A 20,399-nucleotide genomic window follows, 5' to 3' on the forward strand; every position below is an offset into this window, starting at 1 on the left:
CCTTTATTGGTTTTTTTTTCTATCTGAAGACTCACATTTTTAACAAGAACTTGCAAATCTATATTAAAAGAGAAAAACTCTCCATCTGAAAATGTAATTGTTCACAAAATCTCTTTCTAATGCTCTCTACATGTGTGTGTGTTTCTGTATGTGTCTGTGTGTGTCTGTGACTCTGTGTGTTTGTGCATTTCTGTGTGTGTTTGTGCCTGTTTGTGTGTGTGCCCTGAGAGGCACTGGTGAGAGTGGTGGGCTTTGCTGTCCTCTGCCTTCTGTGACATCAGGACTCATACTTGCCTGATGACACAGAGTGGGGGAGGGGAGTCACCTACCTGCACATTCACTGAGAGCTCTTCGATTCACTCGATCCTCTGGCCCCGAGCAGAGAGACATGGCAACTCAGAAGACAGATGGCAGGGGCCAGGCAGCAGCTGAGCTACTTGAACAGAGAAGGGGTGGCCACTGTGATGACAGGAAGCAGGTAAGGCTAGGCAGGGTGCATGCTGGCTTCCTTGTCTCTCCTTACTTAAGAGCCAGCTCCCCTGCAGTCACACCTCCCAGGTGGAGCCTACCGCTGGGACTCAAGCATCCCTTCCCACAGCCCTTACAGACTCGCCCTTCATTCTCGCTCAAGACAAATAAGATGGCTTCAGTGTTGTCCTTTGGAAACAGAACTAATCCCCAAGTGGCTCAACTTGTAGACAAGGCTTTTAAGGAGGTGTCTGTGTTTAAGTCTCTGGTCTAATGGCCCAGGCTGTGCCCTTGTCAGAAGAGGCAACAAGGGGTACGTGGGTCAGAGGAAAAGCCACCTGAGGACATGGTGACAGTGACACACGAAAGCTCAGGAGAAAGGCTCCATATAACAGCATAAACTGATGAAAAATTTGTGTCTACTGTCCAAAGCCTCTAGTGTATGGTATGGTGGCATGGTGGGGTTAGCAGATTCTGACTCATATGGGTGTAGCATCAACAAATGATAGATATACAGAACAATGAAGCAACAGAATCCAGGAACACCCATGTGGCTCAAAGTCATCAATATAATTAATTCAATGAAGAAAAAATAGTCTTAAAAATAATTATAGGACCATTGAATATCTATATTTTTAAGTATTTTATATTATGTAAGAAATTTACTTCAAAATGCATCACATACATAAATGTAAAAGCTAATGCAATAAAATGTTTAAACCTTAGACCAGGCAAATGTTCTAGACTTCATACAAAAAGCACAGCCCCAAAAGGATGAGTCGGACTTTATAAAAAGAAACTTGTTCATTGTCAAAAGATACTGATACGAAAATAAAAAGATAAGTTGATAAAATACAATATTTTTCTAACTACTTAGATGCAAAATATTCAAAGAACTCAACATCTTAGTCAAAAGACAGAAAATCCATTTAAAAAAAAAACGAGCAAATGACTTCAATAGGCATAACAAAGATATATAGACTAACAGTCACCGGTAAAGCCATAAGAAGCTAAGGGTCCAGGTGGAGGGATGCCTCAGCAGCTAAGAGTGCACGTTGATCTTGCAGAGGTCCCACGTTTGGTTGCTAGCACCCACGTGGCAGCCACAACTATCTGAAGTAACTCCGCTTACAGGGGATCCGAAGCCCTCTTCTGACTTCTGCCAACACCAGGTGTACACGTGTTTTCACATACATACATGCAGGCAGAAAAGTTATACACATAAAATAAATGTCTTTAAAAATCTAAAGATGCCAAACCTCGCTGGTAATTTGGAAAACACAAAATGTTTTGGATTGAGATGTCGCTGCACAGTTAACAACGGAATGCCTAAAATTGAAGTTGAAACTACTAAGTTCAGACAAAGATACGGAACAGCTGGAATTCTCTGGCTGGCTGATGGGCCAGAGGAAACAGCTTGAGAACCAGCCCTGCACATTGTTCTAGAATCAAGAATACATCCACCACCCCCCCCCGTCCTGGCATTTCCATGTCTGAATAGTCACCCAGCAGAAATGAGGAACATGTCCACACCAAGACAAGGTACATGCATGTTCAAAGCCCTTTTGTCCACGGCCACCCCAAGCAGCGACTGTGATAGGCTCGTGCAACAAACTCATCAATAAAATCGAACATACAAAAGCATGGAGCCACAACAGAAACATTATACAAAAGACATTGTTGGCTCATTTTCACAAAACTCAGGAATGAGCTCAGTATCCCAGTGGACTCACTGAGAGGCGGGAGGGACCTTTCAAGGTGATGGAAAGGGTTGAATCTTCATCAGGGTCAACAGGTAGATGCTAGTCAAAACTAATCAGACTGGGCATTTTGTTATGTGTGAATTATACCTCCACGAAGTCGGAGCCTCCCACAGTTCCATTGGAATAAAAGGATTTTAGGTGCTACCGAGAGACAGCAGAGGTGAATCTTCAGAAGGTGGGGGTGAAGGGGAGAAATACATGTCAGTGTCGTCCTATGGTCTGTTTTTGCGATGGTTGGAAGCATGAGTGACTTAGTGGGAAATGTCTACAAATGACTGATAACTACCCATGACTGAACTCCCCGTGGCTGAACCCTGCTCAGGGAGCCTTCTGCGCCCAGGAATGCACCTTTCTGTCCCCTCCCTCCCTCTTTTCATCCAGACGCTGTTAGCACTGCTGGTGTTGGTGCTGTACCTGGGCACAGGGATATCAGGTAAGCATTGGGGAACCTAAGGAAGGAGAAACCACGCCCACAGAGTCGGGGTGGGGGGAGGTCCTCACAGGGTTCCTGTGCGGTGCCCACACACCCTGCCTACTCCTACTTCCCCTCCCACCTCGGAGACCTCATTTGGACTGTGCTTGTTAAGAGGTCATATCCGTGCCTGTTTCAGGAAGCAGCTGGGAAGTGTCGGGACAGATCAGGGACTGCAACTACCCTCAGACCCCTGTGGCATCGCAGGTAACACTAAGGGGACCAGGAAGGCTTCTCAGAGGAGCTGGTGAGAGAAGGATAAATAAAAGCTGGTCAAGGGGGAGAAGGCAGGGTCGGGTAGCCCAGGCAGGATGAACAGCATATGCAAAGGCTTAGGGAGCGTTCTCAAATTAAAAAACAAAACCAAACAAAACAACCCCCCTGAAAAGTTTGAAGATACAGATTTGATGTCTGTCTTCCAGGGTTTTGAATATCAGACGAAGGAGCCCGCTGAAGAGCCAGTAAGGACCCTCAGGAAGTGGCTGAAGATCAACTTGCACGGCTTTTTGGAGAAGCTAGAGAAAGAAGTGCGAGATCTGGAGCAGCTGGTGCGCGACCTGGAATTCTGGCTGGATGCGCTTCTTGGAGAGCCGCGCCCAGAGGACCCCTGCTCTGCCCACAAAGGTCACTTGTGAAGGGCAGGTGCAGGGACCCGGGGAAGAGGGAAGAGGAGGTGACAAGGTCCGGCTCTGACACTTGCTGCTCCGGGCAGGCTTGAGAAAATAAAGTGGCTGAAAGGCCAAATGCACTGCTCGGTGCTCACGCCGTGAACACTGAGGAAGAATAGGGGGACACTGGCTGGGGGACCATGCCTGAGGTAGCTCCCAGAGGCTTTGAACTCACCTCTTCCTTTCCACTCACTGGAGACACTGGGAAAATTTCCTTAATCTCTCTCTTTTAAAAAGTAGAAACGTATACATGTGTGTTCACGTGTGTGCATGCATATTCGCATTTGCTCATGGATGAGCCTATGAACACTCACACGTGAGTTCATGTGTGAATACATAGTCTCGTGTGTGCATACGTGCATGAATGTTTATGTGTGTGCTCACATCGTTGCTCAGGTCTGTGTAAATGTGTGTGTGCCAACAATGAGCCTCACCAGGCATTACATCTGCTCTTAGCAACACGTTACTGGCACTTTCGGACTTTCAGCTGGTACGAAGAAGCCTGTAAGCCACGGCGCGCCGTCTGAAACCGTCTGAAAACAAGCAAGGTGCTAACTAGGTGGGGAAGGCACACCAGGAGTCCTGTTAGTTGCCAACAAAGCTACTCCGGATAGACACAGAAACTCAGGAGCGGAAAAGGATGAGAATCTAAGTGTGAGGAAGAACACTGACAGGACAACGATGATGAAACCGCGAGCAGTGGCGACTTTTCAAAGTACAGAGAGAAAAGCCCTCTCTTTCAATTTAGAAGATCAAACAGCCTTTCTTTACACAGGATACACACACACACACACACACACACACACACACCCCTCCCACTTCCATTACCTCCAGGCAACTGAAGTCTCTGGTTGTTTTTAATCGGGATTATGTCAGCTTTGCTGTTAGAGGCTATTCACAGTGCTTTTTCTATGATTTTTTTCTTTTTCTTTTTTTTTTGGGGGGGGGGTTCCTATTTTAATACAGTCACTACATGTATGCTGTTTGTTAAAGCTACTCAGCTCTTTGGGAAAGCATAATGGGTCCAATCAAATAATCCCAGGGGACAGCTGTCATCCAGGGAATGGAACCACAGTTGGTTTGCCCAGAGGAATTAATCAGTCGCCTTTAGGGATGGAGAGTCTTGCAAGTTACGACCACGATGTTTTCACTCTGAGTATCCGGCAGGGACATGGAGCCAAAGCCTGTGTTTTCTCATTTGCACTTATTTAGCAATCATCTCTGGGAAGGGATTGGTCCCGCTTGCATGTGTAGCTGCATATTTCTATCTAGAGCTGTAGCTACACCAAAGCCTGTGCGCTTCAGGGACTTTAAAAGACTCAGACATAATCTCAACTACACACACTTTACCCTCAAGTTCTCCCCAAGTCTAAATTCAACCGTATCTGTAACACATATGTGCATATGTTCATACTTATTTTTCCTTTACATGTATGTGTATTACATAACCCTGACATTTTACATTATATCATAATCGTCTTACAGTTTATATTATTCAACCAGATCAATTCCACATCTGAAAATCCGAAACCTGGGACATTCCCCAATCTGCGCCTTTTTGAGCACTGACAGCAACAGGTGCAAAGTTCACTGCTGGCCTCATGATAAACACAGCGCCCTAAAAATACTGTGTTCAGTGAACATCAAGCTGTAAGCGCTTGTGGCACACAAATCATAAATCAATTGTGCGGTTAGCTTGTGCCCTGTCCCTAAGTCATCTCCTTAGGTAATTTAATGCAAATATTCCACATTCCACAATTCAGAAAAACATCCTGAAAAACATTCTGAAAAATATTTCAGAAAAAAAAAACTCATAATATGTATGGGTGCCAGCATTTAGAGGCTATTTAACTTGTATTTGTAAAATATATTCTCATGCGTGTGTATGCAAATTTGCATGCGTGCATTTGCATGCAGGTGCTCCAGCATAGCACATTCTGGGAGTAGGGAGGCCTGGAGCAGGAACATTTTCAAGAACTGAGGATGGTTCCCATGGACTCAGCAGCAGGAGCCCCTGGAGTCTTCCCCAGCATGCCACCTTTATCTCAGCTTGTCTGCTCTCTCTGTTCTCTGTTCCTCTTCTGTGCCTGTCCTAATTCTTGCTGCTTTGGTCTTCTCTCCATCTCGTCTCAGCACTCTGCTTCAAACTCTGTTGTCTTCTAGCCCACTCTGTTGGCTGTTCCTTTGCCACAGCCTTCAATCCAAGGCCACGTGACTCTCTGTTTCCCAGGTGAAAGTCTAGGATGATGGGTAGTGGGTGACTGGCCCATCTTGTTGGCTGTGCCAAGCTAGTCTTACATACCAGCCTGCCTTTGGATTGGTACTGTGGTGGCCACCAGAGAGGACCAAATACAGCCAACTGCTGTACCCATGGAGGCTCCGATCCATGAATTGAATGTTCTGAACACAGCCTTGCAATAAGATAGCTGTTCATATCCATTTCCCTTGTACCGGCACAATAAGCTATCTAGAGATAATGGAAAGCAAGGGCAGGGTGGCTTAGATTGCTTACCCTGTACCCACTTTACATAAAGTACCAGAGCATCCTCAGACTTTGATATCTGGAAGAATTCTGAAGTCAGTCCCCTGTGCATACTGAGGAGCCCCAGGACTTTAGAAAAAGCTGAGCGCTGAAAGAGACAGCCTGGGCCCATTCCCCTCCAGGAACTCTGAACTGTGGTATGGCAATCTGACTTCCAAGGTGGTCAGCACACTGAGTCAGTACAAGAGCTACAGACATGTCTGAAATGAGGGTCAGGGCCCAGCAAGCTTCCAGAGCTGTCATGAGTATGCTCTATCAGAGAGAGAGGAATATGTTTGTCATTCCATAGTGTCTGAATTTAACACACACACATACACACACGCACACACTCTCTCTCATACACAAAAACAGCAGTTTACCATATATTCCCACTTTCTTTGATGGCCCCAGCCAAGGCAAGCACTGGTTTTTTGTTTGCTTGTTTGTTTGTTTTACAAGCTTAATTACTAACATTATATTATACTTTACCGATCACACAGTAAATATATCAACACACACAGCTGCATATGTATTCTGTAGAGTGGCTATAAAGGGCTAAGTAGCCAAGGAGCTTCAAAGAGGCTGCAGAGGTCAAAGCTAGGAAACTGACAGAAAAGCAGGAGGTCCTGTGGCAGTCTCAGGAGATGTTCTGCCTCTGTGGAGTCGGGCCGGGCAGGTCACAGGTTTGAGCAGATTTGCAGAGCTGAGTCCAGCTGCAGAGGTGAAAAGGTAAGACCTAGTCAAGGCAAAGACATAAATGAGGAGATAGACAGGCAGCAGGTTCAGACATGCAGACTGATTAACGGGCAGAGGGCAGTTCAAACAGGCTGCACCAACAGTGAGCTGAGCTGAGGCATCTGGGACAGTTCTTGAAACCTTGGGACTTCTTTCAGCCCCTTGACACATGCTAGATGGTGAGATGACTCACTGGTGGGGGCCTTGGTCATCTCAGTACTAGTGTCCACCTTTCTAAGGGATGCAGATGAAAGGGTTGCACCCTTTCCCCAGATACGTTTTTAATAGGCTCATGTGCCTCTGCAGATAAATGTGGAAAGTGTCACCCTACCTACGCCTAGTAACAAATCGTTTACCAGTCTGTGCTGCATGGGTGGTGCAGCACAAATGATGCCAGTCACATGTCTACCCACTTGTCTTAGTTAGGGTTTCTACTACTGTAATGAAACACCATGACCAAAGAGAGTTGGGGGAGGGGAGGCCAGTATTTGATTTACATTTCTATAGCATCATTGAAGCAAGTCAAGACAGGAACCCAAACAGGGCAGGAACCTGGAGGCAGGAGCTGATGCAGAGGCCATGGAGAGGTGCTGCTTCCTGGCTTACATCCCATGGCTTGTTCAGCCTGTTTTCTTATAGAACCCGGGACCACCAGCCCAGGGATGGCACCACCCACAATGGGCTGGGCCCTCCTCCATCAATCACTAATTAAGGAAATGCCCTACAAGCTTGCGGACAGCCTGATCTTATGGAGGCATTTTCTTAATTGAGGTTCCCTCCTCTCTGCTGACGTTATCTTGTGTCAGGTTGACATAAAACTAGTCAGCACAATTGACCAGTCAGCTTGACACGCAAACACGTCACCATTAAAGCCACAACTTTTGCTTTCTCATTCATCCCCAAGATCTCACATTAAAACCATAAAAACTATAAAAGTCCCACAGTCTTTACAAATGCAAACACATCAAGAGTTCAGTCTCTTAACAATATCCACTCTCTTTTCAGATCCAAAATCTCTCTTAAGAATTCAGTCTTGAGGGAGAAAACAAAGATGGCGATGCCTGCTGGAGAGCTCCGTGGAGTCAGGGAGACCCATGGAGGCTACAGAGGGTAATGCAGTGGTGGAAAGGAGCCTGCCGATCTCGCATTAGCTCCGGAACAAGTAAGGGGTGGGAGGGGAGGGTGCAAGTCTTCTGGGAAAATTATTTTAAAAAAGGAATTCATGAAAGGGGGGAGGGGGAGATAGCGAAATAGCCTCACATACAAGAGAAGGACGAACCTACACCCTTTGCCACCTTGTCTCAGCTGGCAAGCAGGCCGCAAGCACAAAGGCCGTGCCTGATTGGCTGGCACCAATGACAGGGAGAAGTGTGGTATCCTGGAGCAACCTCAGAAACAGGTCATCACTGCATAGAGCCAGCCATGGCCTGCATGTGGCCTGTGGCTTGTGGCCGCTTCTAGCCTGGAACCACCATGACTGCAGCCCAGGCTGCCTGCCTGGCTAGGAGACGGAGCATACAGGACAGTGGAGCTGCCTGAAAGCTGCAAGTACAAGGTCGAAGCCCGGTGGCAGACGTCAAAGACCAGGCACTCCCACTGAACCTGCTCCTGGATGCCCTGCCTAGCCGAAACACTGCCCTGACTCTGGGCCACATCAGGATAGCTGAGAGGAGCCTCAGCAATGGTCCAGTATGTATGGTGCTTCAGAAACTAGAAACCTTGAACCAGACCAACAGACCCGGTGCACTGAGAAAAATATACTACGTGATGCTACAGTTTCCAATACCACTATGGCTACCAACTATGAGCTGGACAGGCAGGAAAAATGGAGAAACAGGGCAGTGAGCACATGGTAGAGAGGCAGAACTAGGGGAATGATCCTGGTGAGAGGGGCGAGAAGGGCTGCAGCGGAAGGGATGCATGTCCTTGTTGAGTAAGGCCAACAAGCGTGGTGGGTAGCATCCTGGAGCTTGTGCAGACTCGTCCCAGCACACACAATCGCCCTGGTTCTGAGCAACAGCAGAATGTCGGAAATGAAGGAAGGTTTATTTTCTGGATTGGACCTCCTCCATAGACATCTATGGTCCAGCAGCCAGTGGCCGTGTTGATGTCCATGGCTGTGTTACCACAGAAGGCCAGGCAGATGTTTGCTGTATGTGCCAGCACCTGATGCCATGTTGATGTCCGTGGGCTGTGCTGCCACCGAAGGCTGTGGTGGTGTGTGTGGCCCATGCTGCAGCAGAGAGCCATGCTGACATCTGAGGTCTGTACTGCCACGAGAGACCATGCTGAGGTCCATGGCACATGCCGTCGCCAGAAACCAAGTGGAAGTCCATGATCTGTGCTCCCACCAACTATGAAGGGCAAGGCAGCTACCTTTGCAGTGGTATTGATGACTGCAGACTCACAGTTGAGAAAGAGGGACACAGAAGGATTCTATGAACCCTCCCCCCCCCAAAAAAAAAGTAACAGCCTAGACAGAAAGGACTGGTAGTGGTGGCACATGCCTTTAATCCCAGTACTCAGGAGGGAGAGGCAGGTGGATCTCTTTGAGTTTGAGGCCAGTCTGGTCTACGGAAATAGTTGTAAGATAGTCAAAGATACATACACAAAGAAACCCTGTCTCAAAAAAGCAATGACAATAATAATAATAATAATGCTGAAGTGTAGTTCTCCACAACTGATGGCTTCTGGGAGTTGGGGGGAGGGGTCAGGATTCAGTTTCCTTTAAGAAACTGGCCACGAGGAGTTAGATCACACTCCAGTGAGTAATGGACAGCACAAATTGGAACTTTTTTTTTTGGGGGGGGGACTGTTGTCAGACCTTGGAGGCCTGGGAAGTGAGTGTGAAACTCCCAAATAATAAATAAAATATTATGTAAAATCAAAATTGTTCAGCTGTGGGCTCCTATAAAAAAAATCAAAATTAAATACAGTCTCACTTTAAGAGGGAAGAGCCAGAGCACACACTCACAACCTGAAACCAAACAGAAAATCCAAACTCCAAAAGTGTAAATAACTCAATGTCCAATTATCTGGGATTCACTTTCCATTTCTAGGCTCCTCCGGAGGGCTCAGGTCACTTCCCCTGCCCTCTGCAGCACACACAGCTTGTCTCCTAGGCTCTGCCTGGCTTCACCCCACTGCTGCTGCCATTCTTGGTGGTCATCTTGTGGCGCTGGCAACTCCAAAATACTGGGGTCTTCTGCTGCAACGGGACTGTACTTTCACCAATGGCCTTTCCTGCGTGCTCTTTGTAGCGCCAAGCCTCAGTTTCTCTGCATGGTCCCTTCAATACTAAGCTTTCAACTGCCACTGAGGCAGTACCTTCACCAATGGCCTTTCCTGGCCTCTCAAAATATCAAGCCTCAGCTGCTCTTCATGACCCCTCCATGCCTTCAAAAATAGTCCACCTGGGTGGCTTACACTAACTACCAAGGCCAGCGGCCAGTGAGGCAGAAGCTTGGCCACCTCTGGGACACAGCTTCGCTTTGCTTTCAGAAAAGTCTTCCCAGGGTATTTTTACCTCCAGGATGCTGGTCTCTTCTTAATCACCAGCAGTTTCTCCGCTCCAGCCTACAAGCATCATCAAGCATCCCAGAAAAGCAAAGGTTTCACTTTAGTGGTCTTCACAGTGTGATAACCACAGCTGATTCTTCAGCTCCAGCTAACCACAACTACAGAACCTTAAATAACAAATAGCCCACTAGCCCCAGTTTCGCTCTAAAGCTTCCCAAGCCAGGCATCCGCCTCCTGCCTTGCCCTCACACTCTTATCTTGCACGCTCTGACAGAACAGCTCACCAAGCATGGAACACTTCCTGCACAAAGTTCCAAAGTCTTCCCACAATTCTCCCCCACAACATGTCAGTTCGGTCACACCAATACCCCATGCCTGCTGCGGGCTTGCCTTAGGGGTTCTCTCATGATGATGAAACACCATAACCAGAAGCGAGCTGGGGAGGAACAAGTTTATTTGGCTCACACTTCCACATCACTCTTCACCATCAAAGGAAGTCAGGACAGGAGCTCAAACAGGGCGGGAGCCTGGAGACAGGAGCTGATGCAGAGGTTACAGAGGAGGGCTGCTTACTGCATTGCTCAACATGGCTTGATCATCCTGCTTTCTTATAGAACCCAGGACCACCATCCCAGGGATAGCACCACACACAATGGGCCGAGCCCGCCTTCATCAATCACTAATTAAGAAAATGCCTTATAGGCAGATCTTATGGAGGCATCTTCTTATTTGAGGTCCCCTCCTCTCGGGTGACTTTATCTTGTGTCAAGCTGACATAAAACTATCCAGCACACCGCCTCAGAGTCATCCTCCATCCTCAAAACCGAGTCAAAAGCTGCTTGAAAATGGAGTCATTTGAGACAAGACAGGGCCTGAGAAACACTGTTTGGGACGATGTGATGTAACTCAGAGCAGGGCACAGCCTGATTGCAGCAAGGGTTTAGCTAGGGCCGGCTGGAAGCAAAGCAGCTGACAACTGCTGAGGAGGAGGTAGGATGTGCTCTCCCACCAATGTCATCTGAGTGACTGGGTGGCCTGCCTCAGAAGCACAGAGGAACAGCGGGAGCAGCTTCCTCCCGTAGGAAACGGGAACCAATGCAGAGACCCACAGCCAGTCAAAGGGCAGAGCTAGAGAGACCTTGGATGCTCGGTCCTAAACAGCACGTCCTCATCAAATCCCTGCTCTCAGGAAGAGGAAATGGAAAGATTTGTTAACAGCCAGAAGTGATGAATGGTTCCAAGCAAACAGTGTCTTCAAGACACAACAAGACTGATGCATGTATGAACTCACAGAGACTGTGGGAGCATGCGCAGAGCCAGATGGGAGCCCAAAGCTGAGAGGGGAAAATGGTCATAAGCCCCAATCCCCAACTCAGAAGCCACCTCCGACTGACAACCACATGCAAAGGAAAAATTCTCCAATGGAGTCTCACTGGGCAGACGGACCATCCTTGAGCTGATCTCAAGGGCCTGATGCCCCATGCCTAGGAAATGGCCAATACAAAATGAACTCAATGGTATTTTTTTTTTTTTGAGATTGGGGGTGGGGGTTATAACCTTGTCTTTTGCTTATCTATTATGGTAGCTGATTTTATGGTTTTAGTTTTGTTTGTGTGTTTCCTTGTTTTTGTTTTTGTTTGTTTTTCTTTTTCTTTTCTCTGCTTGCTTGCTTGCTTGCTTTGTTTAATTCTGGTTTGTTTATTGGCCTCTTTGTTTTCTAAAGAAAGAGAGAAGGCATGGAGTTGGATGGGTGAGGAGATGATGACGATCTGGGGGAAAATGAGGGAGGGAAAGCCATGACCAGAATGTACTGTATGAGAAAGAAAATTATTTTTCATTTAAAAAAAAAAAGTACAAAATAAGCCACAGCAATAACTGTGCATTCTTTCAATCTTGGACCCCTCTGCCGCTGGGTATGGAAAATAAAATTACAGGAAGTGACCTTGTGACCCCTTGAAATAAACCTAGTGTTGGGCAGTAGGAGACAAGGCATCCCCATTGCAAGATGGTTAGCCAGCCTACCTGTGTCCAAGAGCTCTCTCTGGCTTCACCTGAGGGACTCTGTCTCAGGGAACAAAGTAGAAAGCAGTCAAGGAAGATCCCTAATGCCTAGTGTCAACCTCAGGCCTACAGGCATGCACACACACATGTGAGTGCATAACACACACACACACACACACACACACACACTGTGTGTGTGTCTGTGTCAGTCACTAAGGAACAAGACCACAGGCTATTAAGAAACAAAAGGCAAGGTAATTTCAGAGGGTAGCAAACAGGAAAACCATGGAGCAAGCAGCTGCAGTTTCCAGTTAAGAAAGGGAAGAATTGAGTGGACGCTGTGCAATGGGCCATGACCTAGGCAGGGCCATGCGAGGGGATAAAAGCAGGATGTTGTAAGAAGTAGAGGGAATGGATGCAGGGAGCTACAACCAGGCCTCAGCACTTGCTTTCTTCCACTCATAAACTGAGCCATGGTTTGAGGGCCTGAATGCAGCACGGTGGAACAATGCAAGAGACGTGCTTGTTCTTGTTGGGGTGAAAGCGGTCAGTGGGGGAAATGTCAAGGCTCCCCAATTACCTACATTTCTATTCTCTGTGTCAGGGATCTGGAACATGAGGTCAGAATTTGTAGATAATTAAAACCTTTTAATTAATTTCAGCTGGTGGAGTCTTTCCTCTCTCTACTCAGCGTTAGGCAACCGTCTCTATTGTCTCTCCAGCTCGTCTGTTTAGCTAACAGCAGATAGTCTGGAGTTTTCTTGTTTGGGATCAGCTTTTTTTTTTTTTTTTTTTTTTATTAATGCTTTGACCTACAAGGTGACAAATACTGCAATCCCTCAGATAGTTCATGTTTTAAGAATAGGAATCTGGGGGCTGGAGAGGTGGCTCAGCTGCTAAGAACATTGGCTGTCCTTGCAGAGGACCTGAGTTCAGTTCTCAGCACTACAGCAGGTGGCTCACAAATGCTTGCAGCTCCAGTTCAAGGGGATCTGATGCCCTCTTCCATCCTCCACGGACACGTGCACACACGTGGCCCCCGTATTCATGCGCAGACACACGAAATCAATAAGATTTATTGTTTATCAACAGATCTTTAAAGAATGAAAATCTGATTCTCTAGATGAAATCTGTTTTGGTTCTGCCACAGTGGGCATGGATGTTGTATACTTCTGATGACCGTGAAGCTTTCCTGTGCCTTGGTGCTATGGTGGGAATCTATAGCTCTATGGTGGGGTGCTATGGTCAAGTGCCAGTGATATTTCCAGTTCATGGAGTGGAAACTGAGGCACCTGAATGGTCACATCATTGTTAGCATTTCCTATCTACAAATAGGGAGGCAGGTTTTAAGCCTGCTTGGCTCTCACAGAAGCTGTCATTCTCCATGTTCTCCCTTCCATTCAGCCTAGCCAAGATAAAGCTCCTTTCTCTCTTAAAAATTTGCATTTCAGTGTTGAGTAATCATATGTCAATTAAATTTATAAGGGCATAAAGATTCATTGCATGCTACTACATGCAGGGCACACATACAGCCAAGCAGAAATCATGTTCTCTGCCCACTAATAGCTTGCCTTGTGATGGGGAAGCCAAAAAACAGAGGTAAGGAAAATGAAATATCTACACTGATTTACAAGCTATTGGATGGAGTGCCAAAGTCACCTAATTAATTACCAATGAGCTATATAAATATTTATTGGCTCAACTCAGAGTTCAGAGAAAGGATAGGGCACTTGGGTTGAGTCTAATGTTCGCTATCTGTTAGTCCAACTACAGGGAACGTAAACCGGGTCACAGCCTGTGGGCAGCAGTGGGGAAAGTAGAATTGAATGCAGGTGGGGGAGAAAGGATCTATAGCTCAAGGAAGGATGCTGAGGCTCAGCTTTGACCTGAGGTCCACATCCTAGCTCTCAGGTGAGATTTGGAATCAGACTTCCCAAAAGTCTCAGGGGAAAAAAAATCACCCTGGAAGTAAAAATCCTGGGAAGCAAGAGTTTGGGACCCACCAGTGTCTATTCCAAAACCAGGAATGTCCATTTCCAGTCCACATGTCACATTTTCAATGATGCCAAATAAAAACGTGGATTTAATTTGTTCCCTTAATCCACAAATTTGTTCAACCAAATTGTGAAATACATTAAATCCAATTTGGTTCTAATCCAGCTGTCAAGAGGACAATTGAGGGTGATGAGGGATGGAGTCAAAGAAGACGCTTTCCCAGGGCACCAGAATCCCTTCTGTTGTGACATTTCCATGAGCAAACACTTCCCCGCCTGCGGGCAGGGAAAGGCGGAAGGCAGGCACTCCCTTCAGGCGCCAGCCTTCTGAGCAGAGCCGCTGTGCCCTTCCCACAAAAGGCTGGGAGTCACCTGTGCACTCTGGCCATCTCACTCCAGGCCTCGGGGCCTCAGTTTCTTTCTCTAAGTAACTATCGATCTATTGAGAGGACATGAGCTCTGCAACATCCAGAGCTAGACACTTACTGCTAGGTGGAATCATAGAGAAGGACAGGCCAGCCACGAACTATAGATGGCTTGCCTCTGGGCAGCCCCAGCCCCAGATAGGTTGTCCCCACTACTTGAGACTTTCTTGTTCAATAGCAAGATGGCTTCAGGAGCCCAGGGTGTCCTCAGAAAGAAAGGAAGCGCCTGTTCTCCAGTGCCTGTCCCCCTTGCATGCAGTGACGCGTGCCCACGCTCTGTATCACGTGCTGTTCCTCAAGCCAGGGACGGAGTCAGGTCTGTCCAAGCATGGACAGAAGGGAGAGAAATCAAGGCGCTGTCACCAGAAGATGAGGAAATGAGAGTTTTGCTATCAATGACTCTTTGTACTACAACAGGCCCGTAAGATTATAACAGAGCCCAAACCTTCCTATTCCTTGGCGACACTAAAGCCATCGGACAAGCTATGGCTCAGTGTGTTATTCACATTTGCGGGGATGCTGTTCCTGGGAAAACACAGCCACACAGGGACGTGCTGCTCCATGTCAACTAGAGATGGCACCTAACAGCCGCCTGCCATGCTGCTCTGTATTGGTGTTCGTCACTCGTTACTGTCATCACAGAGTGTAATACTCTCACCTATACCAAAAAAAGTTTAAGCAGGGGTATCTCACGCACCTCGCGTTCACTGTGTTTCTTGGTGGCACCAGGCGGCCATATGAAGTGGTAGGCCTCAGCCAGTGAGCTGTTCACAGTCAGAACATGACGCAGGGCTGTCCTGGTACACGGCCCTCATTTTCATCCCCCTGAGGCAGGATGAAAGTGCTCCCTCCTCACAGTGCTGACTTCACATAGGCCTGAGATTGTCTAGACAACAGTCTCTCTTTCTCTCTCTTTTTATCATGCCGGTATATGGGCCACGACAGCAGAATGTGTATCTCTCGCTTGCGACTTTAAGTCAAGTGCACATCACAGGGGCTGGCACGAAGAGCTGCAAGGGCAGGGCTTTGGGCTCAAGCAAAGCTGGTTCTGCCCCTACATTTCATTCCTATTTTTTTGCTGGGTGACCTCAGACAGGTCACGCCATCACCTGCGCTGTGTTCGGCTTGCCTATAAAATGGAGTATGTCTACACATCTCCTGGGCCCATTGAGAGGATGAAGTAATAAAAGCCAACTTTTACTTAGTGTTTACTACACTCCTGGCACTCTTCCGAGTGTTTTATGGGCATTAGCTCATTTCATCATCACAGGGCTACAGGACCGTCACGATCCGTACCTTCGCTGCACACTTAAAGAAACTGGGATATAAACCCAACAAGATTCCAGGGCCGTTCAGTTAGTAATCGGCAGGGCCAGGAAGCAAACTCAGACAGGCCAACTCCTGCCACGGGCTTGGTCCCCACCCTGAGTCCCTTCCGGGATAAATGAGGTAATACACACACAAGAGCTATGTAAACTGCAACACACTGTATAAATGTCACTCATTATTACTTCTCTCCTCCCACCTTGGTCGTTAAAGCCACGAGAGACCCAGTGAACCCAGCACTCAGATGTTTTCCCGTAGCTCTGGGCTGGCCCCTGAGCTTGCACTTCCTTTGAGCTGCTCTGACTCCAGGGTTGCACCTGGAGACCGGAGCGACCTCAGTCACTTCTCCGCAGAGGAGCTCACAAGGCAGGAGTAGGAGTTGAGGATCAGGCAGCCGCTAGAAATCCAGTTCAGGAGCTTTCCTGGCACTAGATAGCACCGATGACCACCAGGGTGAGTGGCGGCTACAGGGGGCAGTAGGAACATTTTGTACACCAGAACCGACGTGGTCTGAAACCTCCTGAGTTCCAGGGGTGAGGAGGAGGCAAAACTGGCTGCCTCCAGTGAGCCGTGGTTAGATCTCGGGCAGATGGGAGAACAGCAGGCTCCTATCAGGGCCTGGGTAGCTAAGGACATCTGTGCGCTATTGTCCCCAAAGGAGTCCTCCTCTGTCCCCCTGACCCAGGGCTCATCCCCACACTTGCTTACATCCTTTTCTTACTTTCTGCTTCATATCCACACCATGCTCTTCAGCAAAATCCCAGTGGGTGGGGGTTAAAGAAAAGGTTTTAAAAACATGCACGCACACACACACATTAGAGACAAGAAGCACAGTAGTATCTTGTAGTAGCTTCTGGGGCTGGTGGATGAGAAGCAAAGAGAGTCCTAAGAAATACATGGCTTCCATGTGTGTGGGGAGACAAAGCCTTCCAGAATCACAGAATAATGGTTGGGGGACAGGGAAAGTGGACTTACAGCCACTGGGTTGTACACATTTTTTTTTTCCGTTGTTGTTTTGAGACAAGGTTTCTCTGCATAGCCCTGGCTGTTCTGGAACTCACTCTGTAGACCAGGCTGGTCTCGAACTCACAGAGAGCTGCCTGCCTCTGCCTCTGCCTCCCCAAGTGCTGTGATTAAAGGCATGTACCACTACCACCCAGCTTGGGTTGTACACATTTGTGTTGTATTTGAGAATGACATTCGTTCAACCCAAATAGTGTTCCATGCACTTTCTCTCTCTGTCTCTTTTTCCCCAAACAGACTTTTCAATAGTAAAGGTCATAATTGCAAGTACATTTGTGTCCTCCAATCAACCAACACACACTTTTGGACAGTTTGCATTTTTTCCAATGCACTATTAGACATTTCAAAAACTCTTCAGTGATATTAATAAATGTATTAAGAAAAAGAAAGCACCCAAACCTGAGAAACAGATTAAATATTCTGAATTAGAACAGAGAGATTGCTCATCCAGATTTTTTTTCACATGTATGTTGTTTATGAGAGATACAAATAAAAGACCCAGAAAGGCTGAAAGTAAAGGAAGGGGGAAATATGTCTATAAAAACACTAAAAAGAAGATATAATTAGGCTATAGACCATTTTTAAAAATATATCTATCTTTACTAACATCAAATGGATTAAACTTAGAAGTGCTGGTAAGTATAAAGAATATTAATTTGGGGCTGGTGAGATGCTGAGCAGCTAAGAGCATGTGCTTTTCCAAAGGACCCAAGTTCAGTTCCCAGTACCCACACTGGGTGGCTCACAACCATAGATAACTTCTCCAACTCCAAGGATTCTGATGCCCTCTCCTGGTCTTCCCAGGCCCCGCACTCACACTCACAAACCCACGCATAGATATGCATACACTCACATAATTGAAAAATACATAAAAATAAATTTTTAAAAAGGAAGAATCCATGGTTGTATAGGAGTCAGTATAATCACAATATATAAGGATCTTCAGTTAAAATAATCTTCTAATATGGCCTTAACACCATAGGAGCTGGAAAAAAAAAAAAGGCTCATTTCACAACAAACTGAGTCGATCCCAAACCCATACAGTGCCCTGGTTACAGAGGCCATGCATCGGAGCTGTGTGGAAAGAACAAGGTTGTCAGCAGGTTGTGCTGGATCAGCTGCCACTCTACAGGAAGGTGGATATGGGCTCTTGACCTATATCACATTCAGAATTTTAGTGATTTTAGCAGAAAAGGAACAGCAAGAAAGCTCCTGAGACATGCCTGGGAATCTACTCGTGGCTGTGACAAGAATTTTCTAAACCGCAAACATCATTAGAGTGAAAAGGAACATAAGTTAGACTTTTTCCGAGTTTAAGAACTGCTGTTCACCAAATGACAATGTGAAGAGGGTGAAAAGGCAAGCAGAGCAAGAGAAACTTAATATGTAAAGAGCTCCTAAAAATCAATAAGAAGGCAGACATCACGTCAAGCACCTCACATGGATTTTTGAATCAGAAATTTCACTCCAAACATATGCTTCAAAAATATACACACAGCAGCCCTGCAGATCTCAGAGTTCCCAAGTGTGAGTTCAACGGTGTTTGCACTGAGCATACACAGACTTTGTCTTGGCATATCCTAAAAGGGTGCGATTTAAAAACTGTTACCTGGTACACAGGGGATAGGGTGTGAGGGGGATAAGTAACACTGGAAAAGCAACAAAGAAACATACTTTTACATATATACATATATTCATATAAATACATAGGTAATAGATAGAGATAGATTGATTGACTGATTCATATAAGGGAGTTTATTAAAGTCACCCTACACAGGGGACACTGTTCCTCCCAGAAGCCATAGTTTGCTAAATGGAAAGCCCAATGTTAGGTCTGGGATATCCTCCTCGGACTTGTTGGTCAGGGGTGTCTGGGAGACTCCAGAAGGACATGGACTATCGCCATTGCTCGTGGTTGCCCACCAGGACTCAATGGTGAGACCCACACTCGACACAGGACACAGAGGAACCAAGCTGATGCTGACCAGAAAGTTCCCGCCGCCATTCCGCAGCTAGCTCTCACAGTACCAGAAGGTGCCATGGGGTGGGGGGCCGGTACATCAACAGTCTGTGAACCCCGGGAGCTACAGTGAGTGGCAAAGCAGGAAAGGCTGCCGGGGGCAATCGTGGCACACAACATATCTCTGTAATACTTACTAGTGGCACACAGGTACCTAGACAGTAAATCTGGCCCAGAACCCGTGGCTGGGGGCTCGTGGGCGCCAGCGATAAACCTACTCCCGTAAATGGGCTTAGCGTCAAACTGCCCTGTAAGCTGCATCTTTCCAGCTCTCGCACCTCATCAGAGATGTTTCTCTGAGCAGGGGATGGTGGGTAATGCAGGGACTCACAGCTGCTCAAAGTGCAGAGTGTAAGTATCAGTGGAGGGCTCGGCCACAAACAGGACATCTATCTCACTGCCCCCTGCGAGGCTTGGAAGAAAAGTCCTTAGGGCCAGAGACTGGGGCAGGACCCGAGTGAAACAGTGTCTTCTGGCCAGGACAGGGCCGCTGCACTCACAGCAGCTGTGATTGTCCACACAAGATCAAATCCATCAACACCATATCGTGGAGGGATTCATGAGCCCCACCCCAGCTGAGAAGCAGTGGAACATCGGTAGCTTCTAGGGAAAATAAGTTTAGTTAAAGGTGTATCTCCAAGAAGGCAGATAAGCTCCAGGGCGCGCCCACACCCGTGAGGATGTGGACAGCGCATCGGGACATTTAGACTCAGTAGTTTTGCTTTTGTTTTTTAATTTAAAGTCACAAAGTCTGGATCTGGGAGAAGTTAGAGCAAGAATGAGGGCTGAATATAACCAAAATACGTTGTACAAAATTCTCAAAGAATCAATAAACATTATACTTAAAAACTGTTAGCTAACATTTATGTTGTGTTAGATATGACACATAAATAATCTAGAGACTTAAAGTATAAAAACTTGAGTAGACCAGGTGGTGGTGGTGGTGGCATACGCCTTTAATCCCGGCACTCAGGTGGCAGAGGCAGGTGGATCAATAGGGCCTGAGGCCAGCCTGGTCTACAGAGTGAGTGCCAAGACAGCCAGGGCTACACAGAGAAACCCTGTCTCAAAAAAACAAACAAAACAAATTTTAAATAGGATATATGCAAAGCTCATAGATGCACGCACCTGTGTGTGCTTATGTGTGTGTGTGCGTGTACACACACACACACACCTGTGTGCACATGCTGTGTGTGTTTATGTGTGTGCGTGCACACTCGGATGTCTCTGTGTGTGTGCATGCGTGTGCACGCATGCACAGTAAACACCTCCTAAATCCTTGTGTTCTGCTGTCCACAGGAATCCTGAGGCTAACCCCTCTTGGATACTGAGGGACAACTGTATACATGGACCCAAACTGACAATCAAAATTAGCAAAGCAGCATTTCTCTCAGCACTGAGATACTAGAGGCCATCCAAACCTCTCAGAGCGACTGCTGACATTACATCCTTCTGTCTAATGTG

At 46.9% G+C, this 20,399-nt stretch overlaps 1 protein-coding gene across 1 annotated transcript; it reads left to right on the top strand.

Moving 5' to 3' along the window:
• Window positions 1-388: 388 nt before the first annotated feature.
• On the top strand, window positions 389-3,489 carry Smim23 (small integral membrane protein 23). Its single transcript, XM_021635610.2, is given in 5 exon segments — window positions 389-478; window positions 2,613-2,664; window positions 2,843-2,910; window positions 3,126-3,314; window positions 3,316-3,489. Coding segments are annotated over 5 exon segments (480 nt in total). The 3' UTR covers window positions 3,397-3,489.
• The last annotated feature ends 16,910 nt before the right edge of the window (window positions 3,490-20,399 follow it).

This window comes from Meriones unguiculatus, chromosome 11 (assembly GCF_030254825.1).
Source record: "Meriones unguiculatus strain TT.TT164.6M chromosome 11, Bangor_MerUng_6.1, whole genome shotgun sequence".
Lineage (NCBI taxonomy): Eukaryota > Metazoa > Chordata > Mammalia > Rodentia > Muridae > Meriones > Meriones unguiculatus.